Below are 18,973 nucleotides of genomic sequence, written 5' to 3'. Positions count from 1 at the left end.
ACAGGCTCCCTATCATATTTTGGCAACCAAGTGGTCGCACAATGCTGGCTTGGGTGAAGAATGGGATAAATGAAGGACGCAGAACCGGGTGATGTGGCTGCATGCTTAGAGAAAGTGAAAGTTGAGAAAGGTAAAGAGTTGAGCGAAGTTGGTAGGCGCGGATGGATATTGTTGTCTGCATATAGAAAACAGCATAAGGAAAGATTAGGTATGTTATCAAAAGTACAGGACTTGGAAAAACAGTTGTGTGAGGCCCAGAATGCATTGGTTATAGCACAATGTCAGAATAAGTTATTAATGGATAAATTTGATGGTTATCAGCTTGTTGCAGAAAAGGCAGCTGTACGTGTAGCAGAGTATAAATACAGGAGGAGGAAAGGCAAGGTGAATAAAAAGAAAGTAGCTTTGGCTATAGCCAAAGCAGGGATAGAGTGGAACCCTGATCAGTGGGATGGTGATGTGTGGAATTCAACTGATTCCGAAAACATCACCGATCCCGAGTCTGAACATTTCCATGGAAAGAAGGAAATTGCTCCTCCTCTTAACCCAGTGAAAGTTCATCCTATACATCGGAGACGGATTGTAGAGACAGCTACAGGTAAACGGAATGAGAATGCGGTAGAGGATTACAGTCAGCAGGAGCTTAAGGATCTTCATGATCGTTTTTCTCAAAAGTCAAATGAATCCCTGGTAGCTTGGGCAGTCAGATTATGGGAGATGGGGGCTCATGAAGTACAGGTGGATTCTGTGGATGGCACAAAATTTGTCCAGCTCAGTCATGAGCCTGTAGTGAAGGAGGCATTCCGTACCTTGATAATCCAGCAACCACATGTGGTGTGTAGTATGCTTGATGTTGTGGCTGTGGCTTTGCGGCATAAATACCCATTTGAGGCGGACTGGCCGCCCTATGAAAAACCATGGTTTAAGTTAAAAGATTATGCTCAGAGGTTGAAGGAGGAGGTAATGAAAAATGCTATTTCAGCAAACACCTATGATGCTTATATGCAAGATGGTGTAAGTGTAGCTGTTAGAAATCGCATCATTAGAAATGCCCCTCCAGCTTATAAACATATCATGATGACGCTAATGGTAAATCAGACTGGGAAAACAATTGCTAATACATTGGAGGCAATTCGAGAGTTAAGGGATCTGGGAGACTGGGGTCCCAAACAAAAAGGTAATTTTCCCTCTGAAGAGCAGCATTACAGTGACAAAAGTCATTACAATCCTAGACCCCGTATTACCCGGAAATATATGTTTAGGGCCTTAATAAAGGATGGCGTCCACAGGGATAAAATAGACGGGATTGGTACTGGAGAGATGTGGAAACTGTATCAAAAGAGAGGAATTAATAAATAGCTGGATGTTTCACATAATAGAGAGGTTACAGTGAAAGATTCTGAATCTTCACAGCAGGGACGAGACAGGACACGGGGAGAGAGAGGGCCCACTCCCTTTCCTTCTTCGTCAAAGCCTACAGCACCGGGGATTGAGGATCTTTATGCTGAAATGAAATCCTTGATACAGGAATTCAAAGCCCATATGAAGAGGCTATCATTTGATACTTCCAAGATATCATCACCTAAAATGGAGGATCAATGGGGGTGGGAAAGATAAGAGTTATTGACTTGCTGGCCACACTTCACAAATGGATAGATGCCACCATGTAGATTTGGTAATTAACTGAACAATAAAAGCAGCCAACATGATAAAGCTTTGGTAGATACAAGAGTGGTGGGTGGAGGCCAGTTTGATTTATGTAAATCCAAAACAATTCAGTGGGTGCAAGGTTACAGGATTAGGAGGAGACCAGTGTGCTTGTGCCTACTATTACTGAATGGAACAATCCTGAGTGTGGAGAAATAGTTGTGGCAAGATATCTGGCCAGTTGTACAAAGTATTAAAGTGACTGTGTTTAATGTTGATGCTTATTGTGCTTCAGGTACACTGGAAAGACTCTTCAACTTATTAGCAGAGGAACATTCCAAAATATCAGTCGCTGAATCCAATTCAAAAGACTGACGCCACTGAGGGACTGCTCAGATTGACTCAGTGGGCACACCAGAAATATGGACACCTGGGAGAAATAACTGCTTACCAATGGGCACAGACCAGAGGGGTGTCCATCAGTTAGATTTGATAAAGGATTTGGATCCTCACATCCCATCAATGATGGTGTAAAAATCTGGGGGGACAGAGGTCCTCCAGAACCTGCTGAAGTAATTGCTCGTGGAGCAGATCATTTGCTGATAGTTATGAAACCTGGGCAAAATAAGTGGGAACACATCCCAACTGACAGGTGTTATCTCAGAGAATAATACATATATATATTTTTCCCTTTAGATTAGAATCTGGAAATGGTGCATCGTTGCAGCCACAGTGTCATGGTCCTTTCAACTTCTTCCACTTCCCAAGAATTCTTCAGATGAAAAACCGAGAGACCAACCATGGAAAATAGAGCTTTATGGAAAACCAAACAGAATCTATGGATTTACTTTGCGTAGCTGATGAACACTAGTCATTTTGGTATGAAAAAGACTACTACTGCTATTAGAAACTTGTCTGGTGGCGGTACCAACCCCTTTACAGTTATGGACAAAGCTGATAGGGCTATCTATTCAAGATGAAGACATACAAGAAGAAAATATGACCCAGAACTTCATATACAATAGGAATTTTTGCTAAAATTTGTGCATGCATTGCGTTGTGTTGTTGTATACAGTGTACACTTATATGGTACCTTGTATAAATAATGTTTGGCTCAAAATAGCCAAGGGTGGATTGTAGTGCAAATATAAACATGGTTATTTTGAGTCCATATTGAAATATATAGAATGCATTCTGTATATTACATAGCTGCATTTCTGCCCCCAGTGCCAATCTTGAGAACTGTTGTTTCACAATCAGTTCTATGTTTATCTATGTTTGTCATTGTAAAACATTAAGGTTTATTTAACCCCTTAGCGACATAGCCAGTTTGCAGCTTAATGACCAGGCCAATTGTTACAATTCTGACCACTGTCCCTTTATGAGGTTATAACTCTGGAACGCTTTAATGGATCCCGCTGATTCTGAGAATGTTTTTTCGTGACATATTGTACTTCATGCTAGTGGTAAAATTTCTTTGATAAGTCTTGTGTTTATTTATGAAAAAAAATGGAAATATGGCAAAAATTTTGCAATTTTAAAACTTTAAATTTTTATGCCCTTAAATCAGAGAGATGTGTCACAAAAATTTCTCAATAAATAACATTTCCCACATGACTACTTTACATCACCACAATTTTGGAAGCAAAATTTTTTTTTGTTAGGAAGCTATAAGGGTTAAAAGTTGACCAGCGATTTCTCATTTTTACAACAAAATTTACAAAACCATTTTTTTTAGGGACCACATTATATTTAAAGTCATTTTGAGGGGTGTACATGACAGAAAATACCCAAAAGTGGCACCATTCTAAAAACTAGACCCCTCAAGGTGCTCAAAACCACATTCAAGAAGTTTATTAACCCTTTAAGTGCTTCACAGGAACTAAAGCAATGTGGAAGGAAAAAATTAACATTTAACTTTTTTTTGCAAAAAATTTACTTCAGAACCAATTTTTTTTATTTTCACAAGTGTTAAAAGAGAAAATCAACCACAAAATTTGTTGTACAATTTCTCCTGAATACGCCAATACCCCATATGTGGGGGTAAACCACTTTTTCAGCACACGGCAGAGCTCGCAAGGGATGGAGCGTCGTTTGACTTTTTCAACGCAGAATTGGCTGGGATTGAGATCGGACGCCATGTTGCGTTCGGAGAGCCCTTAATGTGCCTAAACAGTGGAAACCTCCAAAAAGTGACCCCATTTTGGAAACTAGACCCCCCAAGGAACTTATCTAGATGTGTGGTGAGCAATTTGAACCTTCAAGTGCTTCACAGAAGTTTATAACGTAGAGCCGTGAAAATAAGAAATCCATTTTTTTCCACAAAAATGATCTTTTCGCCCCCAAATTTTTATTTTTACAAGGGTAACAGGAGAAATCATACCCCCACAGTTGTTGTGCGATTTGTCCTGAGTACGCCGATACCAAATATATGGGGGGGAACCACTGTTTGGGCGCATGGGAGAGCTCGGAAGAGAAGGAGTGCCATTTTGGAATGCAGACTTTGATGGAATGGTCTGCGGGCGTCATGTTGCATTTGCAGAGCCCCTGATGGGCCTAAACAGTGGAAACCCCCCACAAGTGACCCCATTTTGGAAATTAGACCCCCTAAGGAACTTATCTAGATGTGTGGTGAGCACTTTGAACCCCCAAGCGCTTCACAGAAGTTTATAAACGCAGAGCCGTGAAAATAAAGTCTTTCTTAATTCCACAAAAGTGATTTTTTAGACCCAATTTTTAGACCCCCAAAGTTGGTAAATAGTGGAAACCCCTCAATTCTTGCTCCAACCCTAACCCCAACACACCACTAACCCTAATCCCAAATCCTAATTCTAACCCTAATCCTAGTTTGCCCTAACCCTAATTCTAACCCTAGCCCAACCCTAACCCAAGCCCAACCCTAACCCTAATGGAAAACTGAAAAAAAAATATTTTCTTTGTTTCGTTATATTGGCCTAACTAAGGGGGTGATAAACGGGGGGATTATGTACTATTTTGTTTATTTTGATCACGATGATAGTTTATCATCGTGATCAAAATGAATGAATGGAATCTGCCAGCCGGAGCCGGCAGATTCCCCGGATCCAAGATGGCGGCACCCACCGAAGGACGTTGGCGGGACGCAGGACCACCGGGAGGGGACAGAGGACCACGGAGAGGTACCGGGGGGGATCGGTGACCCGCTTTCTCTCTCCTTTGATATGCGATCACATCAGAGGAAAGAGAAATTAAATATAAAATCACGTTTTTTTTTTGCGGTCGCCGTTATAGGGTTAATAACGGCGATCGCAAAAGCGGGGTCGGTAAAAACCGACCGATTCATGTTCTCTGGGGTCTCGGCTACCCCCGGCAGCCGAAACCCCGGAGGAAATCCGACACTGGGGGGCGCTATTCACTTTCTCCACAGCGCCGTGAATTAGTGGCACTGTGGTTTTAGTACAGATAAATACCGCCGTTAAAAGGCGTATCGGCAGTCGCTAAGGGGTTAACCTCTGTCTGTGTTGGTTTTATCTAAATCCATGTGGCTTTTATATTGTTAGGGTTTACGACCCATTGTCTGATGATGCCATGTTGTCTGTTTCATCCGGCCTTGAAGGCTGGCCACTGAAAGGGTTGGGTGAAGCAAGTTACACATAAGTGTGATTTATTATTTAAGGCCAGAGAAACATGACTAAGACTGAAGCAAAACTGGATACCTGTATGTGTACAGTGTTGATACCTGCATAATTGGGGACGCCCATGCAGTGTTGTGAATCTTCCAGGGGTTCTCGGTCTTGGTGTTGTTTCTCTGATATTCCAGACGGATGATGTTTAAAAGCCTCTTGGTGATTGATGATGTGAGTATACTGTATATAGTTATTCTTTATATATACTTATACTTAATCATTATATGTATTCAATCTAGTTTTTTACCCCGTTTAATTGTTAATTCTCCCTTTGGTTCACTCACCATTGCGTAGCTACAGGATTCGGCAGAGCTGGGAGTAGTGTGGAGACTGCGATCAGCTGGGACCGGTGTCTTTCTGTCCTCGTGGAGCTCCGTGCCTGGATTCAGCTGGGAGAGAGTGAAGCTGCTGGCTGCCTGCCTTGTACCCATTTCCAGCATGCAGATGATCCCAGGATAGGAAACCTGGTGGAGTGTGCGGTGCTGGAGTTGTTCTGGAGATCTTGTGGTCCACATGGAGCTGTAGGGCTACAGGATTCGGCAGAGCTGGGAGTAGTGTGGAGACTGCGACCAGCTGGGACCGGTGTCTTTCTGTCCTCGTGGAGCTCCGTGCCTGGTTTCAGCTGGGAGAGTGAAGCTGCTGGCTACCTGCCTTGTACCCATTTCCAGCATGTAGATGATCCCGGGATAGGAAAGCTGGTGGAGTGTGCGGTGCTGGAGATGTTCTGGAGATCTTGTGATCCAGGTGGAGCTGAAAGGGTGAGCTGGGCAGGTTTGGACTGACTGTTGGCATGTCCCCTGATGTCCCTGTCTTGTTGCACCCATGCCCTCCCCCCCAGCAGTGCTGGGAGCACCCTTTATGGAAAGTTGTACTTTTAACTCTGCTAAGCTGTGACTGTTCAGTCTTTTTAGCTACAAGCTGAGTGTAGTCATGGCCACTGCACTCTGTAAACCTACTCTTATGATTTCAAGGGACGATTTATTATTCTGGAATCATCCACAATTTCTCATGGACTCCCCTTCTTGGAGCATGATTGCTAATTCAACAATTGAGTACATAAAATCCATTACTTCTGTGAAACCTGTGGAGGTGTACTGCAAGAGAGGTAGGAGAGGAGGCATCCTGGCACGCCTTCGGAGGAGAGGGTTCAGAACAGCTCTTCCTTCACTCCACTTGGCTAATGTCCGTTCCTTATCTAACAAAATGGAGGATCTGAACTTACTTTGTAACATGAGATCTGATATGGCCAATTCAGCTGCTCTTTGTTTTACTGAGACCTGGTTGAATGACACCATCCCTGATTGTAGTCTGGATCTACCTGGTTTTGTTATCTACAGAGCTGACCGTGATTGTGTAGCTTCAGGTAAACAAAGGGGGGGTGGGGTATGTCTCTACATCAACACTAGCTGGTGCTGTGATGTTAACATACTGGGAAAAGGTTGCTCTCCAGATCTAGAGTACCTTGCACTCAATTGTAGACCATTTTACGCTCCAAGAGAGTTTTCATCTATGGTTCTGGTTGCAGTATATATTCCCCCTCAAGCATCTGTTAAAGCTGCTATTGGTGAATTAGCTTGCAAAATATCAGAATGGGAGAAAGGATCTCCTGAAGCATTTGTGATCGTAATGGGGGACTTTAACAAAGGAAAACTCAACCTGGATCTCCCCAAATTTACTCAACATATAAACTGCTTCACGAGAGAGAACAATACGCTTGATCACAGCTATACTGTCTTAAAAGGGGCCTACAGGGCAGTGAGGAGAGCAGCAGTGGGCTTTTCAGATCATTGTCTAATTCATTTAATTCCAGCCTACAGGCAAAGGTTGAAAACATCCAAACCTACAGTTTATACAAAGAAGACATGGTCTGAGGAGGCAAAATTGCAACTGCAAGCATGCTTTGAATGCACGGACTGGGAGGTATTCCAGGAAACATGCTCGGGTCTGGATGAATGGGTTGATGCAGTGTCCTCATATATCCGTTTTTGTGAAGACACGTTTATTCCATCCAAATCTGTCCACTTTCGGGGAAACAACAAGCCGTGGTTTACAAATAAAGTCAGGTTGATCCGTAAGAGAAAAGAGGAGGCTTATAAAGCAGGCGATATTACTGAATTCAAGAAACTTAGGAACTCGCTATCTAAAGAGATCAAGTTAGCCAAACACGAGTATGCAAAGATTCTGGTGGAAAGGTTCTCATCAAAAGATACTAGATCTGCATGGAGAGGATTAAGAGAGGTCACCAATTATAAAAGCCACCCCACTATAGTGAACCCCAGCAGAAGTCTGGCAGCAGAGTTAAATGAATTCTACTGCAGATTTGAGGCAAGCTCTACACACAGTGGCTATTCATCTCTAAGCTCCTCAGTCTGTTCATATAAAGATCATTCATTGTGCAACACCCAAGTAGTGATCTCCGAGGCAGAGGTGATACGCATCCTGAAGGGACTTAAGGTCAAAAAGGCACCTGGCCCTGATGGTGTATCTCCAATGTGTCTGAAAGTATGTGCTACCCAGCTTGCCCCTATACTGACAAATATATACAATGTGTCACTGAAAGAGTGCGTTGTACCTCAGTGTTAGAAAAATTCCACAATTATCCCTGTCCCCAAGAAAGTGGGATCCTCTGAGTTAAACGACTATAGACCAGTAGCTCTCACATCTGTAGCTATGAAAGTCTTCGAAAGAATTATGATGTCCCACCTGATAAAATTCACGCAGAAGCTATGGGACCCGCTTCAGTTTGCCTATAAGGAGAATCGTTCGGCAAACGACACTGTCAATCTGGCACTGAAGTACATTTTGGATCATACAGATGAACGGCACTCATATGTCCGGATTCTTTTCATGGACTTTAGCTCAGCGTTCAATACCATTGATCCGAATTTACTTCATAAGAAAATGGTAGCTCTTGGAGTCCCTCTCAACTTATGCTTGTGGATTTATAACTTCCTGACAGCCAGGATACAGAGTGTAAAAGTTGGACCATTCACTTCGGACACCTTGGTCACAAACATCGGGGCACCTCAGGGGTGTGTTTTGTCCCCGTTACTGTTTTCTCTCTATACGAATGATTGCATCTCTTCAGCAGACTCAGTAAAAATCTTGAAATTTGCCGATGATATGACACTGATTGGTCTCATCAGGGGAAATGCTGAAGACTTGTATCGGAGTGAGGTGGAAAGAATATGTGACTGGTGTAAAGCCAATAATCTTGTACTCAACACTGAAAAAACTGCTGAGATGGTTGTGGATTTTAGGAAAGATCAACATGAGATACTTCCAATCTACATCCATGACGAAGTGGTTCTTAGGGTCACAGAGACCAAATTCCTTGGTGTTATCATCTCTCATGATCTTAAATGGGGGAAAAACGTGGATGCTGTTATAAGAAAAGCACAACAGAGGATGTTCTTCCTGCGTCAGCTGAAAAGATATGGTTTGTCTAAGAATCTGCTGATCTTATTCTTTAATGCTGTCATCAGATCTGTGATTTGTTCCTCTCTGATAGTCTGGTATGGGGGAGCCACTGCGCATGACAAACTCCGCTTACAAAGGACTTTCAGAACAGCAGAGAGAATTATAGGCTCCCCCCTGCCTAAAATCCAGGATCTTTATGATAAGAGTATTCGATCCCACGCATTGAAAATTTCATCCGATCCCTCTCACCCGGGACACTCCTCATTCCAACTACTCCCTTCAGGACGTCGCTTCAGAGTCCCCAAATGCAGTACCAACCGCCATATGAACAGCTTCTATCCACTCTCTGTTCAACAATTAAATCGTCATGTGTAGACTATATACTGTATCTGTCTTGTTAGATGTTACTTGTTGTATCTGTTGTTATATATTATGTTGCCTCTTTGCCACAAAGAATTCCTTGTATATATGTAATATGTACTTGGCGATAATAAATTTGATTTGATTGATTGATTTGATCTTTATATGTACTTAACCTTTGTATCTTAAAAAAATATACAAACGTGTATGCAATCATACTATCGAATCATACAATTCCTTTAATTTTGTACCTTCAAATAAAATTGCGTTATATCACAAGCAGTAGCCTTCTTTAAAGCTGTATCCGAACCTTAGTGTTAAAAAACTTGGCAATACAGACCGTCCCGATTAGGGTCATCGTGAAGTGGTGGGATGGCTTTTGCATTTTTCTTAAATCAAAACTATGTTAACTAAGTACTCTATTATTTTCATGCACTATTGCAGTTTATCTACTGTAGTGGATTTGCTTGTTATCCCCATCAGGGACAGTGATGAAAATATGTGCAAACTGTAAAGCGCTGCGGAATATGTTAGCGCTATATAAAAATAAAGATTATTATTATTATTATGTTTCTGTCTTTGTCTTTTTATATGCAAATCAATAGTAAATGTTTGCATCATTGTTTTTTGACAGCAATCTAAAGTTACTGAAATGTATTTCATGAAGAATGTTTGTTTTTTTTATCTCTCACCTGAGCCATACGTAATACTGGTACATTCATGTTCTAACATAGCTGATGCAACATTGTGCAGGGCAGTACACAGTGTGCATGAGTGTTTATAAAACTGTCACAGTCACATTCAGGGAGGAAGTCATTATGAGTGAATTTCATCTTCTCAGACATTGTCCATCTCTGTCACGCTGATGGAGGGCAGGTGCCAGCTTTATACATGCTGTGCCCATTGGAAACACCAATTAACAAATGAGGTGTTTATTTAGGACATGGAGTTCTCAGACTGATGGCTCGATGAAGGCATAAAACATACGTCAAGGTACTTGTGGACTGTCGTTCTCTTGCGCTACCATGTCCACAGGTAACTTACTCAGGGCAGGGCTACAAGTGAGGGCTACAAGTGAAGCATTTTATTCATTGGCTCATGCCTTGGATATTGTGTCATTGCCCTCTGTTGCATCTGAACATTCGTTGCTTCTAACTTGCTTCAAGTTTCCAAGTAACTTTTTAGATTAAGGTGTTGTGTGTGTACATGAGGAATAACAGCATTTCTGGCCTGGCCATCATTTTATTTATTTTACTCATTTATATAGCGAAATTAATTCCACAGCGCTTTACAGACATTATCAGCACTGTCCCCGATGGAGCTCACAATATAAATTCCCTATCAGTATGTCTTTGGAATGTGGGTGGAAACCGGAGAACCCGGAGGAAACCCACGCAGACACGGGGAGAACATACAAACTCCTTGCAGATGTTGCCCTTGGTGGGATTTGAACCCAGGACTGCAGTGCTAACCACTGAGCCACCGTGCCACCCTCCATCATGTGACTTATATCCTGTATTCTCACCAGTTTCCAGTCTGCATGCTCTATCTGTAATTTACAATCCACTGGGAGCGGAGTAGAGATGAGCTGCAGCGATTCCTCCCATAGACATCACAACACAGATGTCTATGGGAGAAATCGCTGCAGCTCCTCTACATTCACTTTTTGGTCACAGAGACAAGTTGCAGCAACATGGAGGACATTTTACACCAGAGCTGAGCTGTGCTTGTCTTAATCAAGCTCTGATGTGAGGTAACACTTGTTACAGAGCTCTGCACCACATATTTCTGTCTCTCTTCCTTTCGATGTGCCTCAACACTCCATAAATGATAATGGGCTGTGTAAGGTAACAACCCTGTAATCTGTTTCCCCTGAGCTTGAGCTGCTTTTTCAAAGTGAATAGTAAGATCAGGAGTCGGGGGGGGGAGCCATTTCTCTGATAAGATAACAAAGTTTCTTATAATTTCCTGAAATGTTGATTTTTACAAAATATGTTGAAGGTACAGTTTCTTTTTTAAGTACCGTATATACTTGTGCACTTATTGAGGAATATATTATGCATGGTTAGGACTTTGCTTAGGACTTATTGCACTGTTTTAGGGGACTTTTTCCTGCATTGTCCTGTTGGGATTTGCTGAATTGTTTTCTATACCGAATGTAACATTATTAAAACAAATATATATATATATATATATCTATCTATCTATCTATGCACACACAAAATTTCAAAACTTATAAAATTAATTTTTTTTTAATGTTGTGATTAATTCATTTGGGGCTGATCTGCAGCTTCTATATGACATTTAGCTTATTTCCATTTCGGACTGTGTCGGTGGATCATAGGAAATACATGATATAGTCCTGAGCTATACCTGTAACACTGCATTGATCAAGTGTGGCTAGTAATAAATGTATTCTGAGTACTGTATGGAATAATTTCGCCATAACAGTGCTACGTAGTTCTTGCAGTATAATGCTATACAGTTCCATAAACTGTTCGAATACGAGTTCTTCACCAACAAAATACAGTGATACTCTTACCCCTCTGACTACATAACCCCCTACATTGCCAGCCCCTAGAGGGGAATATGCGCTTTATAATCTCAGGCTGTGACCCATTTGTTGGGTTGAATAATAAGAATAAACAGGCTTTTAGTGTAAGCACAAACAAGATTCCTGCTTTATGATAAAGAGGAAAATGTAGGTAAAGGAAAATAAGAACTATGTGCACAAGGGTCTATAGGGTATCAGGCATTGGTATGAACAGGACACATGCAGTATCATTCCCTTTGTTCTGACTTGTTCTATATGATAAACATTGGATGGAATCCGTTAAAGGGTAACCGACGTTGACATAATAAAAAAAAATTAAGAATATGCTCCCTGGATATTGTCACTGTGATTTCCCTAAGCTCTGGGCAAGTTCTGCATTGAAGATTTTCCTCCTAATCTATCCCCTATGGAATAAGCCAAACTGATCGTAAGTTATCTAATTACAACGGTAGCACAAGCCTGGGGTCCGCCGCTAGAACATGCACCTGCCAAACAGCCAGAGCTAGACTACTGGAATATGTGCAAAAACTCATTTCAGGAGGCGCTACAACGCATTGTTTGTCGTTATGGAAGGCCGACTCTGTGAGTGATATGTAGCTCATTGAAAAAAATGTGTGTAATTCATTGGAATAATACAGGACATATATCATCATTATGGAACTGCCAGCAAACTTGAAGCTGCATTTGACAAACTAATTTAATCTAACACTACGTGACATAGTAAATTTTAATTACTACCTTTCATGTCCTCTATAACACTAATGACAATGTTCATCTGTAAAATGTAAAAATACATGAATACAGATGTAGCACTGCTTTTTGTGTATTTCCTTCAGTAGACAAAACATGAGAAATCCAGGTCAATGAACTGGTGAAAAAACTTCTTTATTCACCAAAAAGTGCTCAGCAGAGAGTAAAACAACATCAGCGACGGCATCGCATATCATGTAACTGTCAACGTTGATGTTGTTTTACCCTCTGCTGAGCACTTTTTGGTGAATAAAGACTTTTTTTTACTAGTTCTCTGAGCTGGATTTCTCATGTTTTGATTGCTCCACGCCTTGACATAGTGTTCCCAGTTCTCCGAACACCTAAGGATGTCTACTACGGGGTGAGCTGGACTTTTCTTTTTTACAAGTCCTTCAGAATACCCTAATATTTTTGCCTAAACTGGTGTGGCCTCAATACAATCAGGATTCCCCATCAGTCTCTACATTCGAGTGGTACGGTCAGAATTGATCTTGGCAGACAGAGCGTTAAATAGAGATGAGAGGTTCATTAAAGATCTCTTTATAGAGCAGTGTTGCAAATATTTATGTCACTATTCATAATCAGACAGGCACACTGGCAGTGATCAGAAAGATGAGCAAGCGTGTCATGCTGGGCAACTCTTCATTAGGCCGGTTTCACACATATAAAGTACAAGGCTGTGCTTGGATCAAAAGATACGACCAGACTTCTGGGTCTCCTGAACTGAACAAACTGCTACATATATGCCCATGAAGCAGTAGGCTCATGTTGAGAAACCCAGCGGTTGGGCCTGGTCTTCGGACCCACACACTGTCCGTCTCAAGAATTCAAACACAGGTTATTACCGTAAATCAACTCCCTCATTATTTCTGTTGGGTTCCTGTTATCATTTTTCATGGGTCTAGTCAAAGTGTTATTTATTCAGGAGACTTGATTTTGGGTGTTGGATCCACATGTAAAGATAGATCACATTTCTCTTAGTTTCCTTCTTGGTCACAGCTGGGAGGATTTGCCATCATTGTTCTTCATTCACTGGGCAAGTTGCTATAAGAGTATGTTAACACAAAGTTTTTTTTTTAAGATTCTTCAGGCCAAAAATTCCATTAAACAATCACCACTCAAAGCAATTTTTGGCCACAATTTTGGTATAATTTGGATGCATTTTTGTGTTTGGAATATTTTTTCTTGATTTTGTGAATTTTTAGCACATTTTTTAACACAGAAATGTAAGCATTGGTCAGCATGAGAATCTGCCTCCAGAGATTATTATAAATATAAGATGAAGGTTCTCGTGTAAGACATCTAATGGTTACCAGTGTGATGTGTAATGGCTGCTCTACCTGCAGAGCTGTGTGTGATTATATCTGACACATCTGCAGGTCCTCTCAGCTTCACCTTCCATCTTACAGGCAGACAGGGCTGCAATAGAGTAGAGCTGTGAGAGTGGCAGGAAATGTATTTGTAAAAGGAAAAAGTTTAATTCTACAGTTCTGTGTTAGTTACATGTCTCACAGTGGTAATGCCCCCTTATCTATAATAATCTCTGGAGGCAGATTCTCATGCAGATCTGTGTCCGCCCATAGCCTGGAACAAATCATTTAAATATAAGAAAAACGTGGATTTTTCTGTAATAAAACACTAGATCGCAGATATCAAGATATCATTTTATTCAGCTTCCTATGACCTATGTGCCCATATAGACGGCCTAGGAGGGTTTATCCTACTGATTACATCTTAAAGTGAAGTTATGAATAGTGATGAGCGAGTATACTTGTTGCTCGGGTTTTCCCGAGCATGCTCGGGTGTCCTCCGAGTATTTGGATGTGCTCGGAGATTTAGTTTGTGTCCACGTAGTTGCATGATTCGCGGCTGTTGGACAGCCTGAATACATGTGGGGGTTACCTGTTTGTTAGGGAATTCCCACATGTATTCAAGGTTGTCTAGCAGCTGCAAATCATTCAGCTGAGGCAACAAAAACTAAATCTCCAAGCAAGCTAAAATACTCGAACACGAGCAATGAGTCTACTCGCTCATCACTAGTAATGAATGAAAAATACAGTGGTTTAAAATCAGTGCTGCCCAAGGTTCCAAAAATGCAATCACACACGGAGGTGAAGCATGAATGCGGTTTGTCAACACGTTTCAAGGTTTCCAAACCTCTTCATTAACACAGAACCACAATGATCATCATGGTGTGTGATGGCATTTTTGGAACCTTCGGCAGCGCAGATTTTAAACCACCGTATTCCTCATTTATTTCATCGTATCTCCTTGGTGATCTTGCTGCAACCTGTACAAGCTTCTATAGGTGTTGTGACTGCCACAACCCTATCAGGTGAGCGTATCTACAACACCTTTCACCTCTCCAGCTTAGGCTACTTTGACACTTGCATTGCACTGACCTGCGTCGGTCTGCGCACGGCCGCCGCTAAGCTCCACCCCCTGCCGCACCTCCTCCTGTTAGCTCCGCCTAGGGGCGCATGACGCTGCATGCCACCTACGTACCCTATCTTTACATGACAGGGGCGCCGATGGGCGGGTCTTATGATGCGCTTCCAGCGCGTTCAAGTTAAATGCTGCTGTCAGTGATTGACAATGGCATTTAACATGTTGACGCTGAGGGAGGATCGCGATTCCACCCGAGGCTGTTAGCGGGCACATTCCAGCTGATTAAATCAGCTGTCATGTGCTGGGAAAGATGAGGGCTCAGAGCCGAAGCCTGCATCAAAGGGAGAGACACGACCTATTACGTATCAATAAGTGAGAGGTTGTGAAGGGGTACAAATTTTATTGTTAAAAGACAGAAAATCTCATTTCCATGAAATCTTACACAGAAGCTCTGCTCAATGCATTGTTTTCTTTTCCAATACATATTATTCCTTGCACTGTGCTTCTAATTGGTTGTTCCATTTGTAAATTTTTTTTGTTCTATATTACTCAGCCTTTTTCAATTAAGCCCACCATTAAGAGCCCTACAGAAGTTACACTTGGCAGCTCTGGTAAAGCTCATGCTCCTGTTAATTCAGCAGGTATGGTATTCTAAAGCAACATATTGGGTAATAAAACAAAAACTAGAATTATTGTCGCTAAAATGAACAAATATGAATTCTGAGTAGAATTTACAAACAAGCTAAACAAAACCACTCTCCCGTAAGGATATATATTGATATTGTTCCTCTTTACAGATGACAAATATGAATTCTGAGTAGAATTTACAAACAAGCTAAACAAAACCACTCTCCCGTAAGGATATATATTGATATTGTTCCTCTTTACAGATGTGTTTTTTGCCTACCGATTTTATTTTCCTTTACTGGTTCAAAAAAATAAAAAGATAAAAAGTCTTGATGACGACAAGGCAGTGAGCCTATGCAAACTCACAATCAAAGTACAGTGGGAAAAATCAGATTTCACAAAGCCCCATGCTACTTCACACAAGCATATTGCAGTAACAGTTTCTCATCTGTGTTTCGGCTGGAAGTCAAAGCACAACTGCTAGTCTTATGATTCAAACTAACAGAAGTACATGGGATTTTGATGCATCTGGTCAGGCCATGAGTCCCAGGGTTGGTCCAGTTGTGACTGTCACAGTGATGAGAAAACATGGCTGCTTTATGGTTGAGCGAAGAGGCTTTTCTACTTTCTTCTAGGTTTATAAAAAAAAAGTGAAAGCAAGCATCAAACACTGCCCAAAACTGCAATCTGCTCTGTTAGAACCTAAGTCGAAAAAGGCTCAACAGGAAAATTAAGTTGCAGGTTGGCGTCAAGGGTAGGCTAAGGTTTCCATCGGTTTATGGAGCCTTTTATTTATACTTATCTGACATTGTATGTATTGAGTCATATATTGGCATACCTTAAAACATTTTTAAGTCAATACTTTTTGCCCCTTTTTCGTCCTCTCATGGCTTTCATGACGCCACTTTTCTGTGGTATATTTTCCTAATAAATCCTATACTTTTATTCACATTGCTCTACTTGTGGGCCTATGACCATAATTGTCTTCTGTTAGAACCTAATAGTATAATGATTATCTGCCACGGGCGTTCCAAGGAGCAGTCCAGTGCAAATAGTGTGCCAATCATCCGACAAAAGAGAAAAACACTTGTTTGTTGGGTAAAATGTTCTTTAGGATAAAATATAATTGTTTTCGGCAGCACATTCTCCTGTGTAAACAAGACTTTTAGACTAGAGAACAATGGCTGCGTATATGCACAGAGAAATTTAATATAGGTGATAGTGTACACCTAAAGCGCACTCTACCTGTCTAAACAGTTTATTAAATGATGACCGATGGGCAAACATGGTGCTGACCGGTGGCCATTTACCTTGAACATTAACTAGTGTAATGCACCTATGGAGATGTGTCTACCTGCTTGCTTATCGTTTCCAGAATACAGTGCATGTTTTTCGACTTGTAATGCAGATTCTTCATAAATAAAGCAGTGTTCAGAGCTGACCATACACTTTAAATAAGATTTCTTATGTTCCTACATAGCAATCCATACATTACGTCAGGTAAAACAATTCACAAAAAAAATAGCGTTAGAAAAGTAGGAGGATGCTATCAAGTTGTGGTACTACAGAATTATAGCTATGTTTGCAAGTCTATATTAATGATCAATATGACTGCGATTACAAGGGTAAGAGATATTGGGAAAACTTACAACTTTTACAAAGTAATGTGGCAGATATGTGGAAAAGAGTTCGGATACTATCCTCTTATTCAAAATCAGTGATATTTTATGTTTATTTTACTAACTTATATAGCACCATGATATCCCACAGCGCTTTGCAGACATTATCATCGCGATCCCCATTGGGGCCCACAATCTATATTCCCCATCATTGGAGTGTGAGAGAAAACCCAGAGAAACCGGAGAGAACATACAAACTCCTTACAGATGTTGTCCTTGATGGGATTTGAACCCAGGACCCCAGCGCTGCAAGGCTGCAGTGCTGACCACTGAGCCACCCTGCTACCCATGTTATCATTTATTTATATGGATGCCAATATCAGTAAAGGCCTCTTGCAGGGAATTCTTAAGAAAACGTTGTCAATGAGTGACAGGAAGCTAGGGGGTTGTGGTGGGGGTCTTAAGTTCCTGGAGACCAAAGACTTATTACAGGGATGAGTGATGTTGCACACCCTAGCCTATATTTTCCCTCTACCAGTTATAGAAGAAAGTGTTCCTAAATACAAGCTACAATTAGCATAACAATGATTGTGTACAATTTTCCACCTGATAGCACAAATCTCTGTCTGGTTCTGGCTCACCTGTTCCTTGAGAACATTCGCTAGGGCATGTGCATGAGTTTGTTCTTCCTTGGCTTTCTGGAGTTCACTCTTCTTGTTGTTTAACTCCTCTTGCATTGCTACTAATTGCTGCAAACCAACACAAACAAAAAAAAGCCATTACTGTTTCATGCAAATTTATGCAACACTTTGATGGCTTCCTAAATTGTTATTTATTTGATTCACTTAAGTTCAATTCAAATTATACAAAGGGTGCTTTTCTAAGAGGGAGACAGACGCAGCACTGTGCATCTCAATCCTCTAGCTTCTGCATACCAGCCATGGAATGTATTGATCTACAGTATTTAGCTGCAGTCATTACACACATTATATATACACACCCAAAAGCTGCCTGTTATGTAAAGATATAGGCAATATTTATAGACAATATTAAGAATCAACAATTTGTTTCCTAAACCTGAAATGAAGCAACTTTCTAAATAGCATTCATTCAAAATGTAAATTTTGCAGTATAGTCTGAGTACCTTTATCACATAGCTGGCTATTCTGCTGCTTCTGTCATAGATAGGACAGTACACTAGCTCTGGCTTTGACTGCTCTTTCTCTGCTTTGCTCCTTCTTTCTCTCAGTGTTACAGCAGTTGCACACTAGTGTATTTTCCTTCGAAGTGCGATCCGACAAAACAATGGATCACACTCGGACCAATGTTAGTCTAATGGGCCGTGTAAATATCTGATTTTTTCCTAGACAAAGATGGTCTGTGAAAAAAATTGCTGCATTACCAAATTTTATCTTATATTTGGATCACACTTGGCCATGCAAGTCAATGAGTCTGATGAGATTATGCAAATTACACTCTGATCAACGTGTATTTTGCATAATCAGTCTGTTTCTCTCAATGAGAGAATCTAGGGCAGCCTGCCCCTGACCTTAGAGAAAGGCAGCAGGCCCAAGGACCCAATTTTCAGGAAGTGTGGATCACACAGAAGTACTGTATTACAGTATGGATAGGCAGAAAAGCACATACAGAAAAAACAAAGTAACGCGACATTTACACATTGCGTTTTTGCAGAAGTTTTTTTCTGCAGGCAAATCCTGCTTTCTTGGTCGTAAAGCCGCCGCTTACAAAAAGCAGGTTTTGTTTAGTGGTACTGGCAACCAAATCTGCTGATTACTTGTCCAATTTAGTCAGTATATAGGGAGAAGAGGAGAGGGCCTAGGACTACTAACCCTAGAGGAGCTCCTGCAGTAAGGGGAAGAGGACAGGAGTATGAGCAGGCAATACAGTGAAGGAGTGATGAGAGAAGTGGGAGGAAAACCAAG

General features: G+C 41.2%; 1 protein-coding gene across 8 annotated transcripts in view; it reads right to left on the bottom strand.

Moving 5' to 3' along the window:
* Positions 1 to 18,973, bottom strand: part of ENOX1 (ecto-NOX disulfide-thiol exchanger 1) — an 835,160-nt gene that overhangs the window by 29,030 nt on the left and 787,157 nt on the right. For all 8 annotated transcript variants that reach the window (XM_073580298.1, XM_073580302.1, XM_073580303.1 and 5 more), the window contains one exon: positions 17,672 to 17,779. In XM_073580298.1, coding sequence (XP_073436399.1) covers positions 17,672 to 17,779 — 108 coding nt within the window. The remainder of the gene's footprint in view (positions 1 to 17,671; positions 17,780 to 18,973) is intronic.

Source organism: Dendrobates tinctorius, unplaced genomic scaffold (genome assembly GCF_039654945.1).
Source record: "Dendrobates tinctorius isolate UK_male_01 unplaced genomic scaffold, ASM3965494v1 ptg000064l, whole genome shotgun sequence".
Taxonomy (NCBI): Eukaryota; Metazoa; Chordata; class Amphibia; order Anura; family Dendrobatidae; genus Dendrobates; species Dendrobates tinctorius.
Note: the sequence above shows the minus strand (reverse complement) of the source record. Positions and strands in the feature narration are given on the sequence as shown.